Raw genomic sequence first — 14,787 nt, 5'->3', positions numbered from 1 at the left:
GGTGTTCTTGCTCTTATTGAGTTACAAATGGATAATATTGTTATTGAAGTCGATTCAAAATATTTACATGAATTGCTCACCAAAAGATGTGATTAGGAAGTCCCCCATTCAATTCAAATTATCTATGATGACATTTGTGATGGCTTGAGTAAGATTTGCAATAAAAGAATTGAATGGAATTATCGTGAAGCAAACAAGACTGCTGATTGTTTGGCGAATTATGCTTCCAATTTGGTGACTCATTTGAATTGGAGTGTTGCACAGGATCATTTCATCACTCAACCTACCGAATTTGCCAATGTTTTACCTCCTGGGTCTCTGTATTGGTGGAAGATACCTCCACCTTTCCTGGGTCATGCATTAAATTTGGATGTACAAGGTCATGGTATTGACCGATTAGTACCATCTTATTAGTAATATATATATCTATCTTGACCAAAAAAAAAAAAACAACAACAACAACAACAACAATAACGATAATAATAATTGACTGATGTTAGGATGTCTTTTGGGTCCAAGGGCCCAAAATTTCAATGTCTGTCCGTCTTCACAAAAGTGTGTAACACTTTCTTCTTCATTATCTTCTCCCTCAAAATCCCCTATCTTTCTCTCAACCAAAACCATCAAAATCACACACATTTCTTTTAATTCTTCTTCTTTACTTTTCTCTCGACCAACTACCAAATTCCCGCAAACTTTCTTTTAATTATTCTTTTTTACTTCTTTTCTTCTTCTTTTTCTTCTTCTTTTTCTCTTCCTTCATAAAGTCTAGACCTAACGTCAGTCTTCACCGCCCTTCGCGGTTTTCTAGTAATAATAATAATAGAATAGAATTCTAATAATAAGAAGAAAAAATTAGACAACAAGTGAAGCACATTATAATAATAATAATAAGTAAAAATCATACAACAAGTGAAGCATATAATTTATGCAAAGATGCACATCCTATATATGGAGACAGGAGACAAGTATACACTTTCTGTTGACACAGAAATTAGCAAAAGAACGGATGAAGAAAGCAACTTACAAAGTTCATCATCCTGGTGGGATTGGCTGGAATCTTCACAAGGAAATGTTATTAAGAATAAGTCCTTGGAGAATGAGCCATCAATCAACATGCATACTAGCGCCTTTATTTGTCACTCAACAAGAACTTACGAAGAATCTCCCTATCTTCGTCATTTGTTACATCTGTCACAAGCACATACAATATCATAGACGTAGTTTCAGCATTCACTGAGAAACCTCTGTCAATCATTGCTTTATGAAATTGGAGTGCCTTTTGAATATCTTTTTCCTTGAGAAATTCTCGAACCATGATATTGAAAGTAAGGTCATTTGGAGCTACACTATTCTCTTCCATCTCTATGAACAAACTTTGAGCATCATTGAGCATCCCCTCCTTACAAAAGCCATTGATCAATGTCGTATATGCTATGGTGTCGGGTTGCACCTTTTTCGAAGAAAGGCTGTAAAATAGTTCCTTTGCTTCAAACAAATTTCCTTCCCTGCACATGTGGTGAATAAGAATGTTATATGTGACAATATCTGGACTCTGCCCACGAATTTGCAAGTCTATAAAAATCTTCTTCGCATCCACAACTCTCCCAACCTTACAAAGGCTACCTATAAGGGTGTTATAGATGATAACATCAGGTTTCAAACACTTTCGACTTATATCCTGAAAAAGTTTCATAACCTCAAGAGCTGTCTTAGCTATGCAGTAACCACTAATTAAAGTGTTATAACTAATAATGTCAGGTTCCAGACCTCCATTCAACATTAAATTAAAAACATTCACAGCCTCTTCCATTTGACCTTGCAAACAATACCCATTCATCAAAGAGTTGTATGTGACATTGCAAGGTGCCATATTTCTTTCGATCATCTCCTCTAATAGTTGATGTGCCTCACTAAGCTTCCCTTCTTTGCAATATGAATCGACCAAAATACTATATGTTTGCACATCGGGCCAGACTCCTCGACTAATCATATCATGTAACAATTCAGCTGCCTTGTTCCAATTACTGGAGATGCATAGGCCACGAATCAAAGAACTATATGTGATGACATTAGGCGTTATACCTCTTTGAAGCATCAATTCTAACACTTGAAGTGCTTCACTGGTCCTACCCTCTTTACCAAGGGCATCAACAAGAATGGTGAATGTTACTACATTTGGTGAGATGCTTCTTTTCAACATATCTTCAAACAAGCTGATGGCTCCTTTCAGTTGATGAATGCTGTATAGTCCATGAATTAAAGAGCTGTAACTTACAACATTTGGGACAACTCCTCGACCAATCATTTCCTGAAAGAGATTGACGGCGTCATTCACCCGGTTTTCCTTGCAAAGACAGTCAATGATCATACCGTATATGTGGATGTTCGGCTTCAACTTTTCCTTTTCCATTGAGCTCATCAATTGAAGGGCAATATCTGAATTTAATGATTTGCAGAGCCAATTGATGACAACCCCATAAGTGACTTCATTTCGGGCTATTTTGACGAACAATTCCAAAGCTGGTGCTGATTTTCCCTCCTTAAACAAACCCTTGAGAAGAGTATTGAAAGTAACCGCATCCGGTTCAAACCCACGTTTCAGAACATTCCCCAAAACTGTGAACCCAAAATCCACCCGACCCATAGAACAGTAGAAATTGATCATGATAGTAAGTGTCACGATACTCGGTTGGACTCCAGCACAAGCCATTGCATTGTACATGGACAAAACAGTAGAATAGTGTTTGGTCTTGACAAGGGCTCCGAGTAGTTGATTGAAAGGGTGAATGGAAGGCAACGGTCGATACCGAATCAACTCATTAAAGAAACCCAATGCCTCGTCAAGCTCAAGGGTTCCAGATTTACAACAATCTCTAACCAATTTGTCTAATAAATCAAAATGAAGGTGGTCTTTATCGGCAGAAGTGGTAGATGATTGACGTGGGTGATACGTAGTAGTAGGAGTAGTAGTAGTTTTGAAAGGAAAGAAGGAAAGAGAATGCAAGATAGGAGAGAGAGTCCCAGAAGAAGAAACCCTCCTTATTAACATCGCCATTTTGAGCTAAGGGCTGCAACAGTTGAGTGTCAGTTGCATTTTCACTCTCTTTTTCTCATTAAAAGTGGAAGCCCAAAACCCCAACACAACCAAAAAAGCCCAAAACCCAAACCAAATATTCCAGTACAGTTATAGACTTATAGTAATATTCTTTTTTTTTTTTCTTTTTTCGATAATCATTATAGTAATATTCCAGTACAGTTAAGTGAATCACATCCGTTTTGTTTTGACGGAACATTCAACAGATCAAACTTGAGTTATAAACTTTATTATCTACTTGCGATTGCCTGACAAAACCGGATAGTTGCATATTTTCAGTATTGATGGTGGCATGGTGCTATGAATTGGAGAGATTATTTGACAAACTTAATACAATGTTAATATTATCTAGATACTTTACACTAGGTTCACAAGAGAAAGTGTAACAATAAAAAAAATTAGAAATAGAATCGTACCTGAAAAAACATGACTAAAGCAATTAGAAATTTTACAATGTATTGAAGAAAATTAATAATGAATTCTATCACGGGCATCGAAGTTTTGTGGCCGGATACATAAAATACTGTATAAAACAATAAATCCCTGTTAAGGTAAATTTAATTTGTATTTGAATATCCAAGAATACGCACACTCCAAAGAATGCCGACAATTACTTCACATTTTTGGTCTTTTTTTCTTCAAGTAACTAATACTCTGAGCCTGGAATACGATGAACACACTCTGGATGTGGTTTCAACATTCACTACCCGTCAGGCATTGCTTTATAAAATTGGAGTATCCTTGAGAAATCCTTGAACCATGATATTAAAAGTATGGTCATTTGGAGCCGCACCCTTCTTTTCCATCTCAAGAAACAAACTTTGAGCATCATATAACATCCCCTCCTTACAATAGCTATTGATCAATGTCATATATGTTATGGTGTTGGGTTGCACCCCTTTCGAAGAAAGGCTGTAAAAGAGTTCCTTTGCTTCCAACAAATTTCCTTCTTTGCACATGTGGTGAATTATACTGCTATAAATCATAACATCAGCTTTTAACCCATTGTTTTCCATCAAACGAATCAATTCCATTGCTTTAGAAAGACCACCGTTAGCACACAACCCATCTATTAATATAGCATAAGTGCAATATCTGGACTTTGTCCATGAGTTTGCATGTCTTCAAAAATCTTCTTCACATCCACAACTCTCCCAACCTTACAAAGGCCACCAATAAATGTGTTATATGTAACAACGTCAGGATTCACTTCCTTGTAGGTCATATCGTTAAAGAGTAGTATAGCCTCATCTAATCTCTTAGCTTTGCAATAACCAATAATCACTGTGTTATAGCTAACAATATTGGGTTCCAAACCAGCATCCATCATTGAATATAATCAAAAACATTTTGCAGCTGCTTCCATTCGACCTTGCAAACAATACTCATCCATCAAAGAGTTGTATGTGATAGTATCAGGCGCCACATTTCTTTGAAACATCTCCTCTAATAGTTCATGTGCTAGCTAACATTCCCTTCTTTGCAATAAGTATCAACCAAAATATTATATGTTTGCACATTTGGCCAGACTCCTCAACTAATCATATCATGTTACAATTCAGCTGCCTAGCTTGTTCCAATTACTGGAGATGCATAGGCCATGAATCAAATAATTTTATGTGACAACATTAGGTGTTATACCTCTTTGAAGCATCATTTGAAACACCTGAAGTGCTTCACTGGTCCTACCCTCATTGCCAAGGGCATCAACAAGAATGTTGAAGGTTACTACTACACACCCTTGCCAATAATGTTACAATGTTGATCATCACCAAGAAACACCTTGCCTAGGTCACCTTTGGCGTAGTTCTTAAAAAACTTCCGATTTGAGGTAGCATGGAATGATGCGCCGAAATCTATCACCCAAGACTCCCAATTGTTCTTCTCCATAGAACATATCAATGAGTCATCATCCGGCCACTTCAACAACATTAACATTTTGATTCTTGTTCTTGTTGTTATTTCTTAGAGCTTTACATTCATAATTGTAATGCCCTGGCATGCCACAATTGTAACACAAATCATCACTTGTATCTCTAGGTTCCTGTTCAATATCATAAAGGCTATAAGATTTTTATTTCCCCCTTCTATGTTTTGACCGATGTCAGCCTTTGTATGAACTTCTTCCTCTACTCTTTGTGATCAATCACGGACTCAAGTAGAAGCACTATCGATTGTCTTGAATTTCCTCGGTTAGTATCATACTAACAACTTCATCATATTTCAACTTAGATTTACCATAATAACCACTAATTGTAGAAATTATGGCTTTCCAACTCGGTGACATTTGTCCAAGAATTGCGCAAGTCATCACCTCATCACTAAAAATGGCCTTAACTGACTCAAGTTGGTCTTTGGTCTCATTGAACAAATTAAGATATTCTCTAAAAGAATTTTCCTCAGACATTCTCAATGTAAAGAGCTTCGTTATAAGATACCTTATTCGTCGCAGAGGTTGTTCATAGTTTATACATACTTGAGAGAGTTTTCATGAGAGACATTTGTTGTATTATCGTTCTTGATATTGAAGGCTACAGACTTTGTCAAACTCAATCAGATTATCGTTAATGCTTTTTTGTCAAGCAAATCCCATGTTCCTTGTTCCATCGCTGCAAGTTTCTTTCCCACCAACGGTTCATAAAGATCTTTATAATAAAGATAATCCTCTATTTGCATCTTCCAAAAGCCGAAGTTTGTACCATCAAACCTCTCAACCATGGTTTTTGTTTTCTCGGTTGTCATTGCTCCCACTTGAACCAAACTATGGTGGAGTGATCTTCACTCAAGAAATTTCTTCAAACACCTTGTCTCAAATAACGACGGAGTTCACCACTCAAGAATTTCTTCAAACACCTTTAATAATTCAATTCCTAAACCACGCTCTGATACCAGTTGTTAGGAATTAGAGATAACACTAATCCCGACTAATGACAATTATCTTCAAGATCTTGGAATCAATGACAAAACAAGAACACCAATACAACCACTAAAACACTAATAAAAGAGCAAAGAATAAACTAACACAAGGAACTTACGTGGTTTGGCAATTGTCTACGTCCACAAAAGCACCAAAATCTACTATAATCAAAGAGTTGTTTACAGTGTCACGAGCCTCACACAAACACCAATCTCTCTCTCTCACACATACACAATTTTGGCACTCACAAATTTTTACTATTGCATTATTACAATGCACTCACAAATTTGGCTAGTACCTTACACTAATTATTACTCCAATAATGTACTCGCTACGCGCCCCGTACACTATGAGCTATTTTAGCTGTGTCTTATTAAAACTCAACATGTAGTGGGGTATTTATAGAGAAACTCAAGTTCCAAAACCGTGAGAAGTTGGTTTCCGAATTCGTATGGTTTCCTAAAACCCATTAAGTGCAGGACAAGGATATTAGCGGTTAAGCTTTCCAATTCAATTTGGAAACTCACCCCATGTGGGATCAAGCTCCATACTTAACAGTAGCAATTCGTGCTATGGGTTTGTGTTCTATATTATTTTGGTGAAATATAGAAGTTTAGAGAATATTGAGAGGGAGACTCGAAGTTGTTTGTCAATGGAGTTAATGGAATTTCGTCAAAACAATTTTTGTTTCTTTCTTCCTTTTCAATTGGGTAGGAGAAAAGCCGGATCATGAACAATTTTTGTTTCTTTCATCCTTTTCAATTGGGTAGGAGAAATGCCGGATCATGAACTCGATTAATCTCCATAGAAAAAGCAATGAAGGTAATTAGGATTGGTTCTTTTTTTAGATCATATTTTTTTCGATGATTTGAGGATTGGTTCTCTATTTCTCTCATTGGTAGACATGGGGAAAGATTTGTGGAGTGAAGAAGACAAATGTATGCTGGGGAGAGAGACAGAGAAGTCAGAGAACCTTTGTGTTGGAAGAAAATGCCTGATTTTTAATGACTGTTCAAGTAGTGTCACTACAAGAAGAACGACTTTATCCGACAGACAATAACTGTCGCAAAAGGTATTACCCGACAGACAAACTGTCACACGATTGTCAGAAAATGCTCGGTCGGCATAGGCTTCCGATAGTAAAAAACAGTCAAAATAGGCCGTCGATGTCTGGTATCTATACCGATAGACATTGCAGCTGTCATAGACCGTCGGGTATTGCTGCAGACACTAACCATCGGATATTACTACTGTCAAAGACCGTCGGATATGGCTACTGTTAATGACTGTCGGGTATACCTACGACAATTTATGTCCGTCGGAAATTAATTCTTTTTTTTAAAAAAAAATTATATATTGGGATTTTAATAAAAGATCCCCACATCACATTCTTTTTCAAGCCAACATCATAATTATTACAAAAGAGCTATACTTAGTATCTAGCACAAGTAGAAAGGACGTGTAACACCAATGATTCGATAAAATTATAACACCATCTCTCCATACTTCTGTAATTCCCAAGTCTACAAGGATGTCAAGCTCTTTCTGAGAAAACAAAATGGTGTCTTCTAACACTTTCTAACTTCCAGGCCAAAACCGACAAAACCAAGTACATTTTCACTTTCTACCATTGTTTTGATCCAAGGCGCGGTTTCCTTTGACTTCACTTTCCTACCAACCAAAAAAAAAATGTCGACGGAAATTATGTACTTAGATTAAAATTACATTCAATCACTTGAACCCCACATGAAAAAGATCATTAAAGAAAAAGACGTAAACTACCACTAATCATAGTCGGTGGATAGCTCAAACATTTTTATTAGACTTCTGTAATCTTAGTCTCAAAAGGATCCCAGGTACTCTGGGCATGAACATGCCAATTCTTATTTTTAGCACCTATCCGATCCAAATCTAATATAGTTTTCTAGTCTAACCAGAACCTAAGAACGTTGGGCACAAAAATAATATGGTACAGTAAATAAACTTATATTCAAGTTAACAACGTAAATGTTGTTACCTGTGGTAAGTAGAGAGGTAAATATAATTCTTTGTTGCTAATGGATTATGATTTTTTGCACCCTTGCTTCAGTCATAACCAACCTGTGCATGACAACAAAGATCCACTAGAGTTAGTGTAAGAGCTAGAACAATTATTTTGATATCACTAGACAACAGTAAACATGTCACAAGAACAAGACTAATATACTCCCTTGTTACAAATGTTTCCCTAGTACAAACTCAATACGGTAATTATATAAGCATTCCAAACCATATTTATGTAGAAATTAAGGGACCCACGTCATTCCTATGAACAGAGTTTTCACTGTACACATTTATGTAGAAAAAGGGATAACCGCAGAATATGAAAATGGTATAAAACAAACATCTGATGATTCAGAAACTTGTAATTAAGAGACTAAGAGTGCTCTATAACTACCCAGAGGTTCACCAAAACTTTAGCTAATAGCCATTTAACTACCCAGAGATGATAATTGGACTTTTTTTCAAAACAATGAGATCAATGTAGAATTCTGAAACTTTTTTAATCAAAATAACTAAAAAGAAAATGAAATAGTGGAAGTTAAAAAAAAAAATGAGATAAGTATTACCTCAGCAAAGACGACAACGATTTTAGGAAGATATTGATTATTAGGGCCTAAAAGAACCGCATCTGACCTGTAGATAAACGCCAAATATGCAATTGAATTGAACACGCTCAAAAAGAATCAAGAGCAAAATGAAGCATGGCACAATGTATAACAAGAATAGTTAGGACATCGTGACTCTGCCTTACCTTTCAACCATTGAACATAGCTAGTCATGCACAAGTTTTGCTTCGATTAAATCACCTTTTATTGGCAAACAACTTAACCACGCAGGAACAACCTGCCAAGAACATAAGAGAGTAACGATTCATTACGGTTCATGTACTATACCCCTAGCGTAAAGAGGGAGAGATGAGATATGACAAAGACCGGACTTGCTCGAAAAACATGTAATGGAAGTTTAAAATTTGCCTAGGCAGCATCAATACTCTCACGATGAAATTGACATATCTTCCCAAGTCTGAAACAACATTATCATATGCCATTACATTATCGAAATGCATTGCATTAGGATGCCCTATAACAACATTTAGTCTGGAAAGAGCCTCTGTAAAGAACAAATAGGTTCAGTTTTTGATACCGAGTATAGTGAACAATTCAATGAATTAACATAAAAATATGCACCCAACCTCCAACAAGAGGCCTAAAAGCATATCCACCAAATTATGCACATACATCGATCTCATAAACAATAGCCTGAAAGTAAAATGCAATTCAATAACATTTTTGAGAACTGTTGACACAAATCTCGTGGAGATGGAAAGGACAAAGCCTGAATGAAGAGCAAACATGTCTAACATATGAGTTCTCATCATTGCAAACTTCCAACAGGAAAGGAAGATAAGTGTCATAGTATCTGTCAACCAAGTTAGATAATACACGCATGAAAAACATACACAAAACCTCACACTAAACAAATGTAGTTTCAAACACTGCTTACTTAATAGCTTATTCTCGCCATTGCTTCGCAACATCATAAAAAATACAGATAGCAATCCTCCTTTCTTCAGCTGTTTTATCTTTTCTCCATAAATTCAGAACTGTAAGACAACATGTGAAAAATCTTAAGGCTCTTTCAAACGTACTCCAATCATCTCGAATATTAAGATTTCTAGTCAGACAAAATACAAAGGAGACAAACACACACACACATTCCTGAGATTCCAAATTATAATAAACAATTAAAAAAAAAGTTAGTATTAACAAATCGATAACTTTACAATTAACAGAGAAATAGGAATGAACAAGACTGACCTGAGAGATATGATGAGAGAACCGCAGGATACAACGACAGTTAAAGCACCCCTCTCTTTCATGAAGCTTTCCGACAAATCAGCAGTGTATTTGGCTAGAGAAACCGAGAGAGCATCTTCGTTATCAAAGATCTGGATATCTGGTTTCGCTTTCTCAATAATAGATACAGCGGCCATGATGGTTGAGGCTTTGGATTTCAAGTTGTTGGATCTGATGGAGGTTTTGAAGGTTAGAGATAGTTGTGAGATGGATGAGGTTTTCACTGGAATTAAGACGAGGTTTGGAGATGGTCGTAGTAGTGCTGAGGGAAGAAGGTTGAGCGTTGGAAAAGAGGAGAGAACTAATTGAGCGTGACTGTGTAAGAGATTTGAGATTTGAGATTTGATATTTGAGATTTGTGAGGGAGTGAAGCGGGCAGCAAGTGGCTGAGATAGGACTAACAGTTAGCTTTAGGGTTTTTTTTTGGTTTTTTTTTCTTATTTTTCCAAAACTAATAGGTGGGAAGTGAAATTAGTTTGCTGCTTGGTATTTGGAAGAGAGATGCCTATGGTTAACAACTCTCGTAGAACCGTTGGGTACTGATAAGAGCCCAAAACTGTAGTTTTAACCCCTTAATAATCATACTTTTAGACCAATTATGTGAGTAATAAATAAGAGTTAACACTGATTACGTGTTTTTTATGTATTTCAGGCAGTAAAGTCAATTATGTGCAGAAATGTGCATCTTTGGCGAGATAAAAGAGCAAGGATTGGTTGCTAAGATGTTCTGTGATAAAGGCCAAGATTCAAGGAGACAAAGCCTTTCTAAAGCCCGGTAAAAGCTAAGAAGTCAAAGTCAACGCGGGCAGAAATAGCACACAAAGTCAGCAGAACTTCCGAAGGCCGTATCTTTGGACTCAGACCTCATAATTGGGTCTACCTTATGTCAAAACGACCGGCTCGGGAAGAGCTTTCTAATGATCCAAGTCTTGACCCAATCAGAAAAGCAGAAGTGGACGAAAAGTCTATTGAAGCCAAATCCAGCTGAAGAGCCTTTTTCGGACTAAAAGAATTTGGTTTTGGGCTCGAATTTTCCAGCCCAAAACATGGCTCCAAGCCCATGCACGATTTTTGATCTGAAGCATATAAAAAGAAAAGCTTAGCTCTTTGTTGATGGTAGCTAATTAGACCTAAAACTATAGATAATTCTAGATCTAGTTTTAATTATTTTTAATTAAGTTTAGTTTCAATTCAATTCTTGCTTTAGATTAAACTCTTAAATCATTGTTCTTCATCGATTAGATAAATAAAATAGTAGATTCTTGTTCATTTCGATTTTGTCATTTACAATTGTTTAGATCTAAATTCCTTTATTACTTGTTATTCATTTCCCAGTTATTACCTAAGATTTCAATTATTGTTTAGACAAATTGCATAAAGATAAAATTTTTATATGATGTCTAGTTTTAATTCAATGGGAAATGATAGTTGTATGAATCAAGGCTAAACCTCCATTAGAGGGGTTGAAGAAGCGTTGATGAAGCTTGATCTTTGTTAAACTTAGAAATCGTCGTGATAGTTATTCCACTCTAGAAACGATTAATTCACCATGAGAATGGGTTTAATCGCTCACATGATAGTTATGAATTGGTAGAAATGTCATGTATAATTAGGAATTAGAATTACTATTTTGATATGCGAAGCATTCAATTTGGATCACGACGAGTCTTTGTTAGTAGGATTAAGTCGAGTTAAGGTGGATTCAATTCCCTTTAATTCTTAATCTAGATTCAAACCCTTAGCATTCTATCATTTCGTTATTCGTAACTTGTTAATTTAATTCACCTCGTAGTATAGAATTCCCCTCGTAAATCTCTCACTAGATTTATGATTGATTAGTTGACACGAAACCATCGCATGCTAAAGAACTAGGAGTGGAACGAACTTCCTACTCCACTATATCTTAATTTGATTGAGAGTAGAAAACTTTGATAAATTAGATACATGAAAAATAGTTCTAGTTTTACTAGCGTTTAGAGTTCTCGCGAGCTTTAGTCATTGGTAAAACTATTCTTTTACGCTTATCAAAATGCCCGCCATCTTAGTTCCCTTTAGCTTTGGTTTCATAGTATAATTAGTCATTTTAAGTCCCATTAAACCCACCCAACCCTTGTTTGATTCATACTGTGGTTGTCCGTTTCAGCATTGAAAAGTTCCTTGAAAAATTACACGGAGCGCACCTGCTTCAAACGCTGGAACCACGAGCGACTGCGCCCAAACCGAGCGCGACAGCGCTTTTGAACAAGAACTTGAAGTTACCGCGGGCGCACTGCGCCCAAACAGAGCGCACTTGCGCCCTCTGCTGAAATTGTCCGATTTCCTCAGGTTTGTTTCAAACTTTCCATTTCTTCAAGTTTTCAGTGTTCTAACTTGTTATACACAATCGATCACGCGTAAACAAGACGCTATTCGTAGTTTAAGCAAGGAGGCATTCGTGTACTCTTTTCTTCCACACCTCGTGATCTCGGTTAGAGGTTTATACTAGTATATCAAGATTGTTTGGAGTGTTGTCGTGTTTAGACTTAGAATTGCATGAGATTAAGGTCTGGCCGAAGAAAAACACCGAACGTAATTAACCGTCAACATCAACAAACACGTCTATCTAGTATACCAATCACACACCTCTAGCTACTATTTCACACACCACACCTGACATAATGGCTGAAGAAAGAGAGACTCCTCTATCCGACTTTTACAAAGTCTTGAGCGATAGCCGTAAATCTTGCATCGTTCTAGCCGACCCAGTGGGGGATTTTCGAATCCCCCCAAACATATTTAATTTGTTATCCGTTTTTCATGGTTTAGACCATGAAAAACCTTATCAACACATGCGTAGGATTGAACAAGTCCTTACAACATTCCACCATCCTACGGTTGGTGCGGAACAAATTAAACTGAGGGTATTTCCCTTCACCTTAGCCGATAAGGCGTCTTGGTTAGCGCCCAAAAGCGCCTAATTAATGTAGACTTCGTGGGCTAAACTTGTTCAGCTATTATTTATGGACCATTTTACCCACCCCTAAAGACGGATAAGATGCTTTCCAAGATTCATTTCTTTTCGACAAAATCCCTCATGAATCATTTTCAGAGGCTTGGAATCGTTTCACCGATCTCCTTATAGAGTGTCCACATCATAACCTAGCTTAAAGACACGTTAGTTCGTGTTTTTTTCAAAGGACTTCTACACCACCATAAAGAAGTCCTTGACATAATGAATGGGGTAGCTTCCTAAGTAAAAGAACCCTGAGGCTTACAAATTTTTAGAAGATCAAACTAAGCTTAATAATAATGGGGGTAGTGATGATATCCCCCGCTCGCTAGTTCTTCTTCAATGATTAAGGCGCCCGGTATGTTTGAGATGAAACCCGATCGAACTTAAAAATTTAATCGAATCTCTAACTAAAAAGGTAGAAGCTATTTCTGTTCAACAAAAGCCTATCCCCGTCATGAATGTCAACTCCAACCCATGTAATTTCTGTTTGAGTCCTAAGCACCTTGACTCCTATTGTCCTCTCGCCTATGAACAACAACAATCAGAGCAAGATAATGTTTGCTCCATTAATAGCTATCCTATTCCTAATGCCCCATGGAGACAAAATCCCAACTTCAGTTGGCGAAACAATCAACAAGTTACACCTCCAGGGTTTAATAACCAAAATGTTAGGCAAATAAACAATTATAACCAAGCTCCACCTAGGCAAGGACAATGACAAAGTCAGGGGAATTATAATAATTATAACAACCAAGCGCAACCACGACAAGGTCAAGGTAATTATAATAGTTATTATACCAATAGAGGTATCGTTCCGGTTAACAATAATAACTATCACAACCCGCCCATAAATAATCAACTTGAGATAGTTCCAGTCGCACCACCTGTGACTACTACACCTACACAACCGGATCGTATCGACGCCTTTATACAGGTTACCCAACAACTTTTCCAATCAATGACTCAATCGAACCAACAGCTCTTATAATCCATAAATCAGGGCATACACAGTTAGCCCAAGAGAAAGCCCAACCAAAAGGCGTGTTTCCAGGCCAAACGATATCAAACCCTAAAACAGCAAACACAGCCTTTGAGGTAAACGGTAATACTAGTACGGAAACTACAACCGTAGGTGAGCTAAATGCCATCACCACTCTCCGTTCTGGTAAAGTGGTTGATAACAAAGTAACTATGCCTATAGTTACCCCACCAGTAGTCCCTACACCGGATATCGAACTAGATACCGAAATAGAAACTGAAGAGCCTACCACTGTAGAGGTACCAGTTAAACCACAACCTAAGAAACAGATACCCAAGGTTAGACATCCAGTTGAGCCATACGCTAAATATAGAGAGAAACCACCGTTTCCCCAGAAATTAGCCATGCTAACCAGGGATACAAACTTTGAGGAGATTAGGAACGTTTTCAAAAATCTAACGATAAACCTTCCTTTTCTCGAAGCTATTAAAAAGCTACCTAACCATGCTAAGTTTCTTAAGGAGTTGTGCACTACTAGGCGTAAGACCAACATACCTAAAGACGCCTTTCTAATTGAACAGTTCCCAACTTTATCAGAAAATAATGGAATTGTTAAGTACAAGGACCCTGGTCGTCCTACTGTAAAATGCACCTTAGGAGAATCCTACACGACGACCGCTTTATTAGACCTGGGGGCGAGTGTTAACTTACTCCCGTTGTATTTGTATAAACAAATAGGTTTATAAGAAATGCAACCTACAAAAATGACGTTGCAGTTAGCGGACAGGTCTATAAAGTATCCTAAGGGTGTAGTGGAAATCGTGCTTGTTAAGGTTCAAGATTTCTACTATTCTGCAGATTTTGTTATCCTCGATACAGAAGTCGCTAACGACTCTGTACCGA

At 37.1% G+C, this 14,787-nt stretch overlaps 1 protein-coding gene across 1 annotated transcript; it reads right to left on the bottom strand.

Annotated features, from left to right (window-relative positions):
• Positions 1-1,132: 1,132 nt before the first annotated feature.
• On the bottom strand, positions 1,133-10,050 carry LOC147505541 (uncharacterized). Its single transcript, XM_086605580.1, is given in 11 exon segments — positions 1,133-1,626; positions 1,732-2,889; positions 3,918-4,166; positions 4,262-4,360; positions 4,445-4,564; positions 4,567-4,626; positions 4,739-4,837; positions 5,075-5,141; positions 9,296-9,316; positions 9,410-9,476; positions 9,875-10,050. Coding segments are annotated over 11 exon segments (2,610 nt in total).
• Positions 10,051-14,787: the final 4,737 nt, after the last annotated feature.

Source organism: Coptis chinensis, chromosome 4 (genome assembly GCF_015680905.1).
Source record: "Coptis chinensis isolate HL-2020 chromosome 4, ASM1568090v1, whole genome shotgun sequence".
NCBI classification, from domain to species: Eukaryota; Viridiplantae; Streptophyta; class Magnoliopsida; order Ranunculales; family Ranunculaceae; genus Coptis; species Coptis chinensis.
The sequence above is the reverse complement of the archived record's forward strand: the minus strand, read 5'-3'. Positions and strand labels throughout refer to the sequence as shown.